The sequence below is a fragment of the Panthera onca genome, chromosome B4, assembly GCF_046562875.1.
Source record: "Panthera onca isolate mPanOnc1 chromosome B4, mPanOnc1 haplotype 2, whole genome shotgun sequence".
NCBI classification, from domain to species: domain Eukaryota; kingdom Metazoa; phylum Chordata; class Mammalia; order Carnivora; family Felidae; genus Panthera; species Panthera onca.
Genome location: NC_138345.1, coordinates 29,884,002 through 29,902,129, shown reverse-complemented (window position 1 = coordinate 29,902,129; position 18,128 = coordinate 29,884,002). Strand labels below are relative to the sequence as shown.

The window sequence follows — 18,128 nt, the reverse complement described above, 5'->3', positions numbered from 1 at the left end:
AATCTGGGAACCTTCCCTCTCTTTCACCCAAGTATCTAAGACTTATTTGTGTTATAAATGAGTAATTGCCAGTCACCAACTTCCCTCCACCGAAACAAAAACGCTCACCATTATAAGCTCATGTTCTGAACTCGATGCCCTCTCCTTAAATGTTTGAGGAGCGAATGGTATGATTTCAACAGCAGTAGGAATCCCTGAAGTAAACAAAAGGTTTTTATGCCACTTCACTGAAATGTTTTCTTTTAAATGTAGATATAAACTTAAGGTAAGACTGCAGAGTGTGCCATTAGAGCTCAAGAGAGAAGTCCCTGACTCATGCAGATTGAGGTTTAGGTATGTTCCCAGGAATGCTTGGATTCCCAGAGGCAGGGAGAGCCCGTATTTCAGCAGGATTATCTCAGCAACACAGTACATGCTCATGAGCTTAAAGCTTAATTACAAATAAGATGTCATTGTCTCTCTGTCACTAGCCACGCCCTTCCTGGCCTGGACTTGTGGACCACATGAAGGCCCACGCAAAGAGTGATACATGCTAGGGGGAGGGGGCAGGGAGGACACTTAACCTTGATCTCTAAAGCAACTTTGCCAGGAGATATTAGATAGAAAGAAAATATTCATCATATCCAGTATTTCAAAATACAGACAGTTGGGTGAGATATTTTTCCAGTGATTCTGCCTTTAGCTCAACAATCTTGGCCCCTTCCCCAGCCAAAATCTTACCCCATCTTATGAGATCCAGTTTGATTCAAATGACCCTTTTACCATAAACCCTGTTCTTTCTCTTCCTGGAAGGAATCTTCCTTCTTTGGAATCCCATAATGCCTCATCTGTCAACATGGTGGTGTTTTTTACTTTCAGCCTTGTGTTATCATTATTTCCACATAGGCCTACCTGCTTCCAGAGCCTGGCAAACAGTACATGTGTGTTGAGTTTAATGGATTAGCTGTTTTTACTGGACACTTGAGATCCTTCAATTTAATTTCACACTTCCAGCTTGAACATCTATGATGTGTAACGTGCCCTAATTGTGAGCATGCTCCCTCGCTCCATTTATTTGTTTATAGTTTGCCCCCAAACGTTTTTAAGAAGAAGAACAGTAATTAATGTTTATCTACATAATACAGTGTGTCTTAATGTCCAGATTTTAGAGGTTTCTCAAGTAAGAGAGGAATTCAAATGGAATAACTGTCTGGTTTTTCTGCACACAATTATATCTGTTCAAGAAAATCTAGAAGGAAAAATACCCTCAGGTTTTGCAGAGAATATGTGAAGACTTTCTGCTCATACGTGTCTTAAAGATGTTTTTCATAAACTAAGCTGAGCATTTTCGGGTGGGTGTCACAGTCCCATGTGCTGCTGTCAATCCAAAGATCTTCAAAGCCTAATCTATCTTCAAAGCCTGTATCTATCACATGGAGGAAATGTAGACCAGTGGTGGTGCCTCCATTCTAGAACATTCCATCTTTATCGTTTCCATATTGGAGTGATTTGAGTAGCTGGATTCTGGAAATGACTCTAGTTGAAATGCTAAAGTATTAACCTGCTGCGCGAAGTCCCTTTTGTTTCTTTTTTTGCCTATGCCACTTGCCAATTTTAACAGCTACAGCAGATTTTACTATTTAAACAGAACCAGATGGAACTCCAGTTCAAAGAACATAGCAGAATTAAATATTACTTTTTTAATTAGTTGTTTCTGATTTATACCCAAAAAAATTAACATGAGATAGAAAGAATGTGCAATAAATTCAGACACAAAGGAACCCACTTAAGCATTGTCTCTCTTTATTAGCCAAAAAAAGACAAAGTTCTGCCCTTGTTTAGGGACGTGGTTTTTCTTGCCCCTTTCCTTGTTCTTATGCTGGAAGTATAGTGGCAAGTCAGGGAAACCAGGCTTTCCATTGCGTTTCTGCTGTTACATCCTTATCTAATGTTATTCTAACTGGCTGGCTCACATCTTCCGATAGAAGAGTTCATCTGTTCATTCATGTAGGATTGTTGTACTACTGGAGTTTTGTTATAACCAGTAGTTTGTTTCCACCCAAGAAAAATGCTTTCCTTTAATTTAGCTATGGGGGAGAAAAGAGACAGAGAGAGATTAATACAGGCAATTAAGACCAGAAAAGAAAATAGGTAAGGTTCTTCCTGCCTTGCACTTTTCTCATACTTGGATATTTTTACTCTTTACCAGAATTTTAAAAATATTTCCTCATTATCTTTTGCTTAAAACAATCCATCCCTACCATCTTATTTTCAACAGCATAACTGAGTCATTTGCAAAGTTTTGCTTTCTGGTAGCCTGTGTAAATTTTAAACCCACAGTCAAGGTAATCATAAATGGTTTCATATTTTCTATGATTATACAAAAACGTAATTTTTAAAAAGAATGATCAGATTTCATTATTCTTGACAAAACAATTCTTTCAATACTTATCAAGTTTTTGCAATACAGATGGTGCAACAGCATGGGTGAGTGTTTGTACATGGGCCACGGGTCTCCTCTGGGTAAGTCCTGGCCCAGTCACAGGTGAGCTCTGTGACTCTGGGCAAGGTCCACCCACCAGTTAGTTCCTCAGTTGCTTTGCCCATAAAATCTTCCATGTGTGACTATTGAGAATTCAAAGAGATAATCTTGTAAATTTAGCCCTTAATAAATGCCTGATACATAGGGACTGCCCTGTGGTTTTCCTGTTAATATAGTAACTTCAGCCATAAGTATATTTTTTATGTAATACAATAATAGTGAAAAAACACATAGATAGAGAATTATGTCACTGGCTATAAAGTGGTTATATTCCAGTTGGTAACTATACAAAGTCCAAGATGCTAGGTTAAGGAATGCAATGATCAGATGCTTGAATTAAGCCCTCAGATCCTACAACAGCATTGATGTTCAAATGACCAGGCTCTATCAGAAAACATGTGTGTTATCTAAGGAAATGAGACAATTACTTAAAAAATATTTTCTTTAGCTTGTGGTGTCTAGTGATGAATTAAACAGTTCTTTGAGTCATCAGAGATGCTCTAAAAAAAAACCCAACACACTCTCCCCCTGCTTCAAAGTATTTTTCCTGTTTTTAATCAGACTTCAGTTATTTGTCCTTTATTTTTTCAGGCTCTTGTATTGACCTGCTATGGGAATGTTAGAAGATGGTAAACGCTTCCTTACCAATGCTACCTCAATGGGCAGTATTTTATTGAGCAAGACAGATTTTCATTTTAGAAATGAGGCTTTCCACATTATGACATTACCAATGGCTGGTTATGTATTATTATAGAAAGCAACGATATTCATTTCATGGCTCGGAGGCTGCATGCTGGTGTTTAAATGGTAGTTTGCAAAGGTTTGCTACGTGATTTACTACACAATGCTAAGATGTGTGCTTTGTCCAAAAGTGATTCCCAGTAAAATGTGTGCCTCTCCTGGCTTCTCTTTATCTGGGGAATGTGTTTCCTGCCATTACTAAGACAATGCCATGGCCATAAAGTGCATGTGGATTATACCTGTAGACATCTTACAACAAACGTTGAGTCAAGATCATGGTCAGGATCTATGCTGTAGGGGGTCCTCACCCCACAGGTGCTGCTAGCTCTCTACCCCCTCCCCCCCCAGAAGTGGATGAGGACAGGATTTTACTATTGCACCTCTCCCCAAACCCGAAATGAAAATTGGGCTTTCCTCTTCTGCATCTGCTGTCTGACAATATTTTCTCCTTGAGGATAGAGCACAGTGAAAGTAAGATGTGGGTAGACATTCTACTAGCAGTGTTAGAATTTATATTTATATTTATATTTATATTTATATTTATATTTATATTTATATTTATATTGGAAACAGGATATATTAGGTAAGCTATTGTAAGCTAACTCAGAGAGTGGCCGACAGAACTCAAAAGTAGCGTGCTAGACTTCTGCAAAATAGTCTACATACTACCAGATAAGTACCAGATGTTTATGTGCATCACACACACAGAGTGAAACATTCAACAATTTTAGCGAATGCATTGATGCTCGGCTCCATGCATACCCGTCCCATCATCACACCCCCTTACCATCACCCTTAATGTCAAACAGAAGTGCATCAAACTCAGCTGTAAAATCACATCCATCTTCCAATTAAAAATAAAGCAGCTGTGAAATAATGATATTCTTTCAAAATAAGAAGATAGTGATTGGAACAGAGCTGATTGGATTTAGGGAAAGCAGGTTACTTAATTATGGTTATTGTGTGAATGAGTTTTTATGGAAAGAAAGGAATTATCGTTCAGGATGATGAACCCTCCAAAACACAGAGGGGTGGCATTATGTAAAACTATTCTGGGGTTATATCTTTGTCTTTCCAGCCGCCTGTCTTGGGTCACCAATCTTGTCTATTATGATGTGAGGTTGGTAAGAGCTCATCATAATTCAAAAAGCTAAACCAGCAAGAGGATGGCCAGTGGCTGATTTGGAAAGGTTTTTGTGAAAACTATTTCTTTTGGCTTGAAAATGACCGGAGCACAATACTCTTTAAAGAGCCATACACTTCTTAACAAATAATGTCTATAGTGGTGAGGGAGGCACAGTAAGTTGTTTAGGGTCCATTTATTTCATTCATTCATTTCCTCCTGCTTACCTCTGCACTTCCTGCTCCTCCTTCTCACCAGAACATTCCTTCCCTTTGTGCCCATTTGTCCACTTCTACTGGGTACCCTTCAATACCCATCTTAGACATCAAAGTCTGCAGTGAAATGTCTGCAGTGCCCCAACTTCCAATTCTCTGGGTAAAATTTTACTCCTTCCCCTGTGCTGGATCACATTTCATGTGTATTGATTGCCCCATTCTGTCATCATGTGTTTGTGTTTCCAACACTCTGACTGCTCTTTATATCCTCACCACTTGATACAGAACTTAAAAGATGAGTGGTATTAAGTGTTCACTGAATGAATGTCAGTTAGGTTGAATAAAAATGTTCACAGGTTGAACAGATCATGCTACAACCATACGGTGGAACACCATGAAGCCATTGAAAATACTTTGGGCAAAAACTTCTATCCATAAAACTAAACAAAAAGCAGGTCATCAAACATAGACTTAATATGACCTCATTTTTTCTGATACTAACAAAACATACAACACAACATTCACATATAGTTTGCATAGGAAAGAATACTCTGGAAGGCTATTATTGGTGGCTTTCTCCTAATGTTGGTCTTATGGAGATTTTATTTTCTTCTTTAATCTTTTCTGCAGCTTATACATTTTCAATAGACATCTATTACTTTTCTATATAGAAAAGCAGATGTCCCTTGCAAGAAATCCTAAAAGTCTGTATGGAAGTAGAGCAAAGACGCAACCTGATGGGTTCGGTGGTGGAGACATGAGCTATCCCCCAAACATCCCCGGGGGAAGAAGGTACTTCATTCTGTCTACCGGCCTGAAAAGACGAAAGAGTGATTTGTTGTCAGAAAAGAGGAAAAGGTTATTTTAGGTCAAGAGAACTTCACGTGGCGAAACAGGGAAACAGAAAGGCTTATTTTGTGTTAGGAATAACAAATAATTTCATGTGGCTGGAAGGGATGGTTGGAGAGGGATAGATGCAGCAGGTAGGACTACAAAGGCCAATGGAGGCCAATGTCATGGTTAGCAGAGCTGGCTTCACCGGTGAGAATGGTGTAAACACCCAGGCTTTAGGCAGTGAGTCCTTCTGAGTCTCCTGACACAGACACGGGAAGTGTGCCCAGCAGGGCTTCTGAGGCTGATGGTTTTGCTTCTCTCCCAAACCCAGTGAGTCACTCCAGGGTTGTTGTTAGGGCATTCCTCAAAAATACCTAGGAAGAAGGACTTGAAAGAACACCCCTGGTGTTGCCCATGAGAATTCCCGCAGTGATAGGGAGGCTGTGTCTTGGTAGAGTTCTGGCTACCATCCGGTTTTAATTGCAAAGGTTCAGGCCCCAGCCCTGATCATTTTGTGAGGTTGTCATTCATCCTTACTAAACCCAGTGGCAGTAATGTGAGGAAGAAAAATGAAATGAAATTTCAAGTATCCCAGTGCGGTATAAACAAGAGAATCTGCAGAGTTTTGAAGCACAGCAGGAAATTTTATGCAATTACAAGAGGAGGTTGCTAATGCATTTCATTGCTGTTGAGAAAAGAAAATATTTTTTTCTTTTTTACAAGTGATTCGTGTACATGTTTTAGGGCCTTTCTATCTGGGACCTTGGACGTTTCCCCTGTTGGATACCCAGTTAATTCCAGTCTGTTGCTCCTTCCTTTAAGTCAGTTGTTTCTAATGCCTAGAGTTCTTCCAGTTGACTACCAATTAAATTCTCTCCTACCTGGTAACCAAATTTTACCCTAAAAACAAAGTTTAAAAATTAGGAAAAGGACAGCCAGGGAATGAAGTACTAGAGTTATTTCAAATCAGCCTAAGCTGAATGTGCACTCTTGAGAATTTAATCATTTCCAAACTGAAGAGCCATTTGTAAGTTGGACAGGAAGAGTTTATTTAAATAGCTCTGCTTCATGCTCCCTTGGACGTCAAGACTTGAAGGGCCCTTCAGCTTGAAAGTGGATATGGCATTGGGCATGACTCAATGGATAGTCAGTAAAGCACTAAGTGTTCTGAGAGCATTTGAAAACAGTTGAAATTGTTGAGTGCAACCATGTCCAGAGTGCCCATTAACTTTCAGATTGCAGCGTTAGGAAATCAGAGAGTTTTTGCGGCAACTTAAAATCACCTGATTATTTGTCTGGAATAGAGTTAGATTTAGGGTTGCCAGAACATCCAGTTAAATCTGAATTTCAAGTAAACAATGGACCAGTTGTTCATATGTCCCAAATATTGCACGGGACGTACATGTACTAAAAACATTTGTTGTTGCTCTGAAATTCAAATTTAACCTAACAGTCTATATTTTTATTTGCTAAATCTGGCAAACGTGGATTTGCCTCCTTTTTTTGAGCTCTGTATACAAATTCATACAAAGTATTATAGTTCACTTGTGAAAAAAACTCAAATTTCAGAAAAAAATTCAAATAGCAAGTACAGGCACTTGATAAAAATGTGTTGGGTAAATATTTATTTGTTAAAATTAAAGCATCTACCATTATCCAAAAACATTAATTTCTATTAAAGTCTTGCTCATTTTTTCTCTTAAATCTGGTAATAGCAACCAGAGCATAGACTTTACATCTTTAAAATCAGGTAAATGAGGGGCGCCTGGGTGGCTCAGTCGGTTGGGTGTCCGACTTCAGCTCAGGTCATGATCTCACAGTCTGTGGGTTCGAGCCCCACGTCAGGCTCTGTTCTAACAGCTCAGAGCCTAGAGCCTCTTTCGGATTCTGTGTCTCCCTCTCTCTCTGACCCTCCCCCGTTCATGTTCTGTCTCTCTCTGTCTCAAAAATAAACGTTAAAAAAAAATTTAAATCAGGTAAATGAGATAAAGATGTTTTTACATTGAATGGTATCCTCTTCCTTTCTAGATGAAGTCTCCTATTATTGAATTGTGTGACTTCAACTTGGCTTTTATGAGCTAGTAATACAGCTGTTTTTCCTGGATTTAACTTTGTGTTCAGTTTTGAAGTGAATAGGCAATATGTTGATTTAACTACTCTAAGGGCCTTCAGGAAAAAGCAATTCATGAAAGACAATAGTCATTCTTCATGAGGCTGACTGTACATAAAATGGAAATTATTTAGGTGTCCGTGGCCTATAGGACTGGAGGGTTAATTGAAATTTTGTTTTCTGAAAATTGGGTTGTCATGTAGTAAGTGGAAAGCAGGATTCAGAAGTTTTGGTGGTAGGTAGAGGGTATACTGCAGGGGAGGGGGTTGTTTTCTTTTTCTTTTTCTTTTCTTTTTTTTTTTTTTTTTTTTGGCTTTTGTTGCTATTTTCATTGGAAAATGGCATTCTATTACCTAATAATGAATGTACTGTTGAAACATCTTGTTACTGTTAAGCAGTTGTGATATGCAATTACTTTCTGTGTCCTGTAAAAAGTATTTGCCAGGGGTGCCTGGATGGCTCAGTTGGTTGGGCATCCAACTCTTGACTTCAGCTCATGTTCTCATGGCTCATGGGTTCAAGCCCCACATCAGGCTCTGCACTGATGGTGTGGAGCCTGCTTGGGATTATCTCTCTCCCTTTCTCTCTGCTCCTCCCCTGCTTGCACTCTATCTCTCTCTCTCCAGATAAATCAATAAACATTTTTTTAAAAAAACTTTCAAAAGTATTTGCCATATATTTGTATCATTTCTTTAAAGTATTTGCATTATACAGAAATACAATAGAGGGTATGACAAATGGAGGAAAACAATTTTAAACAAATAATCAAATGTATCCCTAAAAGAAAACTGAAAACATTTCTAATCTATAGAAACAAGTAATGATTTTTGTTTTAAGATCATTCTTGGTTATTGGGGCACCTGGGTGGCTCAGTCAGTTAAGCGTCTGACTCTCGGTTTCAGCATGCGAGGTCATGATCTCACAGTTTGGTGAGTTCAAGCCCCACATCAGGCTATGCACTGACAGTGTGGAGCCTGCTTGGGATTCTCTCTCTCTCTTCCTCTCTCTCTCTGCCCCTCTCCTACTCACACTGACTCTCTCTTAAAATAAATAAATGAACTAAATTTGTTTTTAAAGATTATTCTTGGTTATTAATGATGGAAATAAGGGAAGTAAAAGAAAAAAAAAACACTGTAGTTGACCCTTACACAACATGGGTTTGAACTATGGGGGCACACTAAAAAGTGTATTTTTTATAGTATTGTACTGGAGGTGTATTTCCTTATGATTTCCTTAATAACATTTTCTTTTCTGCAACTTACTTTATTGTAAGCATACAGTATATAACTCATATAACATATAAACTATGTGTGTATCAATTATTTATATTATCTGTAAGGTTTCTGGTCAACAGTGGATTATTAGTAGTTAGGTTTTGGGGGAGTCAAAAGTTATACACTGATCTTCAACTATGGAGCAGGTCAGAGCCCCTAACCCCCCTCATTGTTCAAGGGTCAACAGTATTTTACTTTACAGAGTACATGGAATCATAGGAAGTCAGACTTGAAAGGGGCCTTCCAGGTTATCTAGCCCAACTCTTTTATTTAACAGGCGAAGAACTGGAAATCTAAAGTCATTAAAGATGAAGTGATTTGTGCAAGGCCCAACAGCTAGCTAGTGGCAGAACCAATACTAGTAGAGATTTGAGGGCCCGATGCTTAGATCTTTGCCCCACCCACTCATATCACAGGGTCACAGGAACAACCCAAGCCACTGCACACCTCTGCCAGGAAATCGTGGACCTTCAGGCTTTGGTCACCCTCTGTCATCACTGCTGTGATGCTTTCCAAGTAGCCCAACCTTCAGGGGTACGAGACAGGCTAGTGAGAGATGAAGATGAGGCTACAGTGTTGAGGAACTTCTCCACTGGAAACTTACAGTAGGAGCTTGTGAACTCTAGCCATTGTCACTTGGAGGCATCAGTCCTTCCCAGATGATGCCTTGGAATCCACTTGCCTCTTGAGCTGAACTGCAAGAGAGGCCATGGGAAGATATGGGGAAGAAAGAAATCTAAAGATGAAACAGATATCCTTACTTTGCCTTCCTGGTCTCCCCTCCATTCCAGATTATAAGTCTCTGGCCCATTCTCCAAACCACAGCACTCCTAGTGCTTTCAAAGTCCTCTTGTTTCTGTCTGGAAGGGGACAGATGCTGAAGAGTGATGAGAAATGGGAGCCCATTAGACCTGAGTTTTAGTCCAAGCCTCTCCAACATCCAATTTGCAAGTTTATCTTGTCTTTTCTAATTTTATCTTATCTTTTCTAATTGTAAAATAACACATACCAATGCATTGTTTGGAAAGAATTTTTAATCTCTTAGAAAATATAGCAAAATGATATTGAAACCAGTGTTCACTTTTGTACCAAGATCAAGCAGTTGTGGTTGCAGCAGTCTCTTCCTGGAACTGCCAAACTCGGACAATTGCTGTCTTAATCCTAGCCATGCCTTTCTTTAGAAGGAATGAAATGGAGAAGTTAGGGGATGTTGATGCCAGGTGGAAGTAGGACCTATAACTCTCAGGTGGCTGAAAACTGCACTGTGGAACCCACGGGAAAAGATGTTTCAGGTTATGATGGTGCAGGGTGAATGATTGACTAAGCTTGTATTGTTTTGCAGGTAGACTTGGGCCTTCTGCGCTTTGTCACTGCTGTCGGGACACAGGGAGCCATTTCAAAGGAAACCAAGAAGAAATATTATGTCAAGACTTACAGAATAGACATTAGCTCCAATGGGGAAGACTGGATCACCATAAAGGAAGGAAATAAACCTGTCGTAAGTTTCACTGTCAGCCCCTCGACCAATTCAGTCTTTGAAACGGATGATCAATTTTTACTTGTTTGTTTGGGAGCTTTCTGTCTGGCCTGGTTTAGTTTGGGATTGATTTAAAATGAAAAGTGCAATTTGAGGTTTATATCTGACCAAGGGGTGGGGGTGGAGGGGTCTCATGTTCCCAGATCCAGAAGCCAAGAGGAAATTATACAGATGCTTCCTAGAAAAGTCAATACCAGCCAAATTAAGTGTTAGACTCAAGAATCACTTTAACCCTCCCATGGGGACACTGAGCATGTATAGGATAAGCACTGTCTTTTTAGAACCTGAGGAGTTGTTCTGTTTTGCTTCCCCGTGTTTCTTCATTGTCTTTCATAGATTCCTTCTTTCTTCCTCTCAGTCATGGGCTGGTTTTAGAAAACTCCTTTTCATCTACCCTCTGTGGCTCACAAACTAATTTACAAGAGTGTTTGGCCGTTTATGTGAAAATGAATAGAAGAAAGGCAGTTCACAGTGTTCCCTCAGATCACACAAATGACATGATGTTACCTCCTCACTGCTCTTAACAAAAGAAGACACACCAACCATGCCCTGCCCTGGGTGCCCTGCCCTAAATCATTTGGAGCTGAGTTGTTTTTCTCAGCCTGCGTGTTTATTTGAAGTTATGCTTGCTCTGATTTACTCATCAAAAGATTTCTGAGATCTCATATTCACTGTTTCCTCAAAACTAAAAGCTTGCCCTGAAGGCCAAATAAAATGCACAGAAATGATAAGGATAGTAGCAAAGATCCAGGTAACTTGAAATTCAGGGTTTGGGAAGAGGCCAATTAACATGTCCTTGTCTCTGTTTTGAGCATGCATGGCCTGATTTTCTCCTTCTGGGTCTGGAACTAAGAAGAGCCATAGTGTGAAGTGAGAGAACTGTTAATTCCTTTTGATTAGCTGCAAAGCCCCCACTCTTATTTAGGGCAGAGAAAATGAAAGTAGATATATAGACAGTTGCCCTGTGGGAGGGAAGGTCTATGGACAGCAAGTTCAAGGCCACTGACTAGCCCTGGAGGACATGGAACCAGTCCTCCATCTGGGGAAGAAAAATCCTCACAGCCAGCATTTGTGAAGCTTTAGCAAGTAAAATTTGACCCTAAGTTTCATGACTTAATCTTGACATATTTTTGAAGACATGCTTTAATTTCAAACAAACAAACAAACAAACAAACAAGATATTAATGCCCAGGACACAACAAGAAGAGTAAGGAGAACTGACCTCAGGCCTTCAGGCCATTTCTTTAAAACATGAGTGCTACTTCTCCATGGTGTCCTCGTCAGCCGCTGGCCATCAGTCATTGGCATGGCCCAGAAGGGGCTGTCCGAGAGCACACACCAGGTTCTGAGGGGGTGTCTGACAATGCACAGAGCTCACTCTAGGTCCACTATCAGGAACATCCTGGCACATGGAAGGGCTTCCAGAGTGGGAGGCAGAAAGAATAAAGAAGGATTCAGCAAAGATATAGGTGCGACATCCATCTGAGCACTTTTATTGAACCTAAATGCAAGCCAGACGTCCACCTGGCATCCAGTTATTGTTGTCCACCCTCCTTTCCCTTTACTTTGCGGCCTCTCAGACACTGACCCCTACCCCCTTCCCTGCTTTCCTAGCCAATGACAAGGCCAGCAGCCCTCTTTATGTTGAGTGGAATGTATGTACCTCCATGGTTTTCAGCAAATGTGAAGTCCCCTCAGTGTGAGCCAGAGTTCACCCCCAGCCTGTGCCGGGGCATGCAGTGCTCTTAACTGACTGTCAGGCTCTCCCTGAAGTGGACTTGTTGACCCTTCAAGCGTTATATGGCTTGGGACTCTGCTTCCTCTGGCAGCTGCCCATTCTTCTCTGTCACACAAAAATGCTCCCACACAGATTGTTTCCCAGAGAGATTTGCTGAAGTAGGACAGAAATCCAAAGGCCATCACAGGCGAGGATAAATTATGATATTAAACCATCTCTGGAGAGGGATCAGGCTAACGGCCAACTTTGTAAAGCATTTGACCACCTTCAGTCACACAGGCCACTTAAGCTAAATGAAGTAAAAACATCAGCTCGACCTTTAGAAGTCCTTTCTCCCAGGGGAAGAACAAGTCTTGGGAAATTGTGGTTCTCCTCTGAGAACTTACCTGGAAACGTGGGGAGGAATCTCCAGGCCTCCAATGGGCTCAGTAATGCTCAAGTGACACAACATAATAGGAATATGGTGTGGCTGTGTAAGAAGCAGAGCACTAGCTGATTTACTTTGACACGGGATATCCCCAGTTCAGGGCCAAAGTGAAAGACAGGGAAGTAGAGGCTTTCAGTTCCTCCTGAGGTGGGTCTAGTGCCGGATGTTCCAGCATGGAACCTGCTGAAGAACACAGCAGTGGAGCCACACCCAGGAAGAGTAGTCCCGACACATCCTTGTGGGAAACTCATTCATGACTGGCACTTACTATATTTGCAGTTACAAGCCTCATCTTTCTTAAAATAAAATGGCTCATTTTTAAAACTAGAAGCAGGAGCCCTGGAAAAGCTGATTTCCAGTTACATATCATTTATAACTCAATGTTGATTTTGACCGCTAAAACATGATTTTACCAATATCCAAAAAAGATGAAAGATCATTACTTAGTTGGTGTCAGGGATAAAGTTTCCCATCAAGAAATGGAGTTAAAAGAGGGGAAGCTACTTGACACAATGCTGTAGCTGGGAATATAACCTAGAATTTTCAAAAAGCCAAACCCTATGGGGGCACCTGGGTAACTCAGTTGGTTAAGCATCTGACTTCAGCTCAGGTCATGATTTCACAGTTCGTGGGTTTGAGCCCCATGTTGGGCTTTGTGCGGACAGCTCAAAACTTGGAGCCTGCCTCAAATGCTGTTTGTGTCTCTCTCTCCCCACTTCCCCGCTTGTGCTGTCTCTCGTGAATAAACGTTAAAAAAAATTTTTTTTTTTTTTAAAGCCAGACCCTACACTGAACTCAAAAAGTCCTCCTTCTGGGGGTTCCTGGGAAAGTAAAATAGAGTGACTTCCCATGCACCGTCTATAGTATTATGTAGGTCCTTATGATAAAGTTAATAATTTCCAACTTTTTTGGATAGCCTTTTTTAGGTAACCTTTAACAAATGTTGTCTTTGTAATAGTGCTTTTGGAGTCTCTAGGATCTCAGAAAATTGAATGGATGATTAGAACAACATTCTACATTACACGTGATTTCTTCTGATTGCCATCATTTGAAAAAAATAACATGACAAATTACTAATGCCACCTCAACCTTTGATGGGCAATGCTGAAATTATAAATAATTTTTATAGGCATTTGTGGAAACATATTTTTGTATTTGTCTTAAATCTGAAGAGTCTGTCATTAAAGGACCCTTTCTTTTTCTATATAGATCTTTCAGGGAAACACCAACCCCACAGATGTTGTGTTTGGAGTTTTCCCTAAACCACTAATAACTCGATTTGTCCGAATCAAACCGGTGACTTGGGAAACTGGCATATCTATGAGGTTTGAAGTCTATGGCTGCAAGATAACAGGTGAGCTCCAGCTTGAAGATGGCCCAGTTTTGATTTATGTAAGCTTTGCAGTATAGGGAGTTTTTATAATTTTATGAATGGGAATTTTATAATTTTATATAAAGCTGGTCGTTTTCTTTATATAAATCTGGTCATTTTCAGTTGGTAGTTAAGGGCATATGCTTTGAGTTTAGACATCTGCGTTCAAATGCTGTTGATACTCCTCACTAGCTTATTTTGTGAGGGAATTTATTGTCTTTCAAAGCCTTAGTGATCTCAGCTAGAAAACAGTCATCATGCACCATGCAGGATTGTTGTGATAATGGAGTAGCTCGTGGATATAAAGTGCTCAGCACAGCCTGGTGCCAAGCGACACCTTTCCACTTGACTCCAAGCTCCATGATGGTGAGCACTGTGCTTTTCATCCCTGTTTCCTGGGTGCAGGGCACACTGACAGGTGCTTAGTCGATTTGCAGTGAAAAATTATTGCATGGCATGCTCTCCACCTTTTTCATTTTGATGCCTATGGGTGGCTCTGTCAGCCACAGTCAAGAAGGAGTTTAACTTATGAGAATTTCTCTCTTCCCTCACTCTACCTGGACAACTTTTTGTCTCCATATCTATCCCTCTTTTATTGAATGCATACACTAATATTAGAAATTGATCGGTCAATGTTTCCTCTCTTTTTGTTTGTTTCTTCTGACATTCACAGGACTTAAAAAATCTCTGTTAAATTGATGTAAGTAGAGGGATTATACCCATTTGAGAGATGAAGGTGTACTCTGGAGGCACGAAATGGCTAAAAAAGTGGGCCAGCTCGGGACAGAGCTGGAAGTAAAAGAACTGTCGTCACTGTCACTCTCACTGCATTTCTCTGGCGATTCACTGATCTTCATGTGCCACCATTCTGTATTCTGAAGTAAATACTAGTCAGGCCACAATTCCTCTCCATTTAAGTAAATACATTGCAAAGGTTTCACACACACACACACACACACACACACACACACAAAGCAGTACAATGTAACCTTCAGTGTAAGTTTAAAAGTTAAATGGAATCAGTAACTGATTCACCAAAAAGTAATTAAAAGTGAACCACTTTTAAAAGTCTCTGAACTGTCTTTTAATATTATGTTAGTGTACATAGTTAGGACAGTTCATCTCTTCTTCCATGAATGCTAGTACTATTGTTTTTATTTTTATCCTTTGTAGGATAATTATATCGAGACAAGGAAACTACTGAATTTAAAAAAAAAACAAAAACAAAAACAAAAGCCCCACCACCTGGGCAATTTTCAATGAAATTACAAGCCATTTGGACAAGAGCACCACAAGAAAAAACTAAGGAGAAAAAAACTATCCTTGTTTATAGGAGAGTCCATTTTGGCAAGTAATAACTGACACCTGATTTTACCAAAATCATATTTATTTCCATACCAGAGACAGGTTTGTTTATTGTTTCAGGACCTAAGACTAAGAAAGTTCAAGGCCTTGGAGGCAGGAATTGGGTGGAGAGAGGTTTGGAGGAAGAAGGGATGTTGAAAAGTTAGATATAACCTTGGCTTTTTTTTGATCAGCAGTTACATGAGAAAAGTTCTAGGTCATTTTCAGAGAATTACAAATTTCAGAAGTTGCTCATAAATTTGTAGAAACAAGGCCATTTGAGGTCAGGGTGGAAATAATTTCTGGCTCATTTCTAATCTAATGTCATTGCACCAAAAAAAAAAAAAAAAGAAAGAAAAGAAAAAAAAAAGAAGACGAAGAAGAAGTAACTTTGTAAAGACTCCAAACGTATTAGTCTAAACTCTGATTTCTGAAGTTCTCCTTTTAGTTCAATAAAACACACTTAAATTTGAACCTCTCTTTCCATTTTCACAAGGATTTCCCTGAGAGTTCATTCTAGGTGTGTGAGTCTTCACAGGTGAAGAAGGCAAATACTTTATTGGATTTTAAAACCAAAAATGTTACATGACTCAATGTTAAAGGACTAATTAAATGTCTAGTTTATTTATTTAAACATAGATGTCTAAAATAGCATACACTATTTTCACATATATTTTATTTTACTATTATTTTAAGGAGCTATTTTTTCCCAAAAAAGATACTGCTTTTAAGTTCATAGTGCTAATATTTTTATCATGACCCCTGATATATTTTATATACTTCTCTCTAGTAAGGTAGCTACAATCTCCAAATAACTGACCAAGGCAGATTTTTGGGAAGGCAGCATGTTATAAGGACGGTCACGTGGACAGAAAGTGTGCAGACATCTATCCAGGCCTCATTCTCGACTGTCCACTTGGTGAATGTGAGACCATGGGCAAGACATTTTGTCCCTCTGAACTCCATTTCCTGGTCAGTAAGATTAACCTTAATTCAGCTGAAATGAAGATTAAATTGAAAGTATTTATAATACACTTGGCCTAGAGTCAGTGTTAACTAAATGGTACCCAGTAAATTACACAGTGAATGGTACTGCATGAACTGAACCTAGGACAAGTCCCAGCAAGCAGAGTTTTCTTCTTGATGACCAGAAGCAGATAGTTTTCAGCTTTCAGAGGGCCTAGTCCCCTCAGAATAGAGACTGATGCAAGAGAACAAGGCTGCAGTGTCCCTGCTGGACTGTAAGATCCGTGAAAGCAGGGGCCATGTTTGCCTTACTTTCTATTGTATCCTGTATGCCTGGAACAAGTGCTCAATACATTTATTTTTGAATGAATGAATGGATGAATGAATTGCAGTTCTATCCACAAATGACTGAATTTCAAAATACCACCCTCTCCTCTTCAGTTGGCAATTCCTAACTCAAACTGGATTAAAACAAACAAAAACTATTGAATTAAGTTATCCTGTGAATACATCACTCGACTTCCAAAGTCTCCAGAGCCCTTAAGTTTTAACCTAATTTTTGTATTCAGAAATTATTTTTTAGAAATACAATAATCCTAGAGAAGCCAGAGTATACAGTGTGGTCACCATGTAGAGATATAAAGAAAACAAGATTGGAGCAAAAACCATTCTGTTTTAAAGGTGATTGCCAAAGGAGCATTTTCATTATTTTGACAAAGCAGGCTTCATCATTTCGGCAAATATGGATATGTGGGGAAGATAGTCTTGGAGGATTACTGCTTGATGTATGAGAACATACCACAAACTCGTTTAACTTGTGTTTGTTAACCAGAAGTGTCTTAACTGGTACTTCTGCTCACATCAGTGTGTTCCTATGTTAATCAAAGTTTGGAGGGATGATCTCAGGTGCCACAATATCCTGAGTCATCATGGGAAGATTAAATTATGCTCACTCAGTTTCACGCATCAAATGCAGTTATCATGAATGAACCCTCTCATTCTCTAAAACAGAGTATTTGATTTACCAGTATATCTCAGTTTTCCTATTAAAACTGTATAATTTTACCATAATATATCAATGAAAAGAATCACCTTAATTCCCCACCACAGAACTCATCTCTCCCTTCCATCTAATATTGCTTTCTAAGTTTTCAAACAGGGTTGCCAGGTAAAATACAGAATGTCCAGTTAAATTTGATGCCAATAAATGACAAAGAATTTTTTAGTATAAGTATGTCCCATGCAATATTTGGGACATACTTATACCAAAAAATTATTCATTATTTTAAATTCTAATTTAGTCTGGCATCCTGTTTCCTGTTTTGTTGTTTTTCTTTGATTGTTTGCTAAATTTGGCAACACTATTTCCAAAGGATTTGACATGCAGCCAGGCTAAAGCACATCTGAGCAAGCCTGCTATGGAAGAATAGAACTAGATCCTAGCATCTTATTCAAACCTTGAAATGTTAGTGTAACTTTTCTCCTAATCATTGCTAAAAGTGAGTTATTAAATTGTTGAATTAATAATTGTTATTTAACATTGTTAAAAGTGCTAATTTTTAGTTAAAGGCAAATCAATGTGCCTCTTCACTGTTCTTTTTTGGATGAGGCAGACTTATAGAAGGAACAAGGGTCTAACTGTACTGTGGATATGTTAGCAGAATGGGGGCTGGGCATCACTAGGTTTGTTGATATGTAAACTCTGCCTTAGCCAAGTCTGCATTAGAGAAAGGACGTTAATCTGGTAAGGGTTGTGCTCTCCTTACAATATTCAAGTTAATTGTGTTTTTGTCCAGATGGTAACATCTGGTACTTATTACTAGCTAAACATTTTCTTTATAAAAGCTGATTTTGAATCAGACAGGTGTGACCACAGTGACCAAAAATGTGACTTCTATTTTTAGCACTACAATTTCATAGACTTTG

The 18,128-nt window shown here is 39.3% G+C and overlaps 1 protein-coding gene across 6 annotated transcripts in view; it reads left to right on the top strand.

The window, feature by feature from the left end:
- NRP1 (neuropilin 1) overlaps positions 1-18,128 on the top strand; it is a 503,454-nt gene that overhangs the window by 451,628 nt on the left and 33,698 nt on the right. For all 6 annotated transcript variants that reach the window (XM_081796084.1, XM_060659006.3, XM_081796083.1 and 3 more), the window contains exons 8-9: positions 10,161-10,316; positions 13,730-13,874. In XM_081796084.1, the coding sequence (XP_081652210.1) occupies positions 10,161-10,316; positions 13,730-13,874 (301 nt within the window). The remainder of the gene's footprint in view (positions 1-10,160; positions 10,317-13,729; positions 13,875-18,128) is intronic.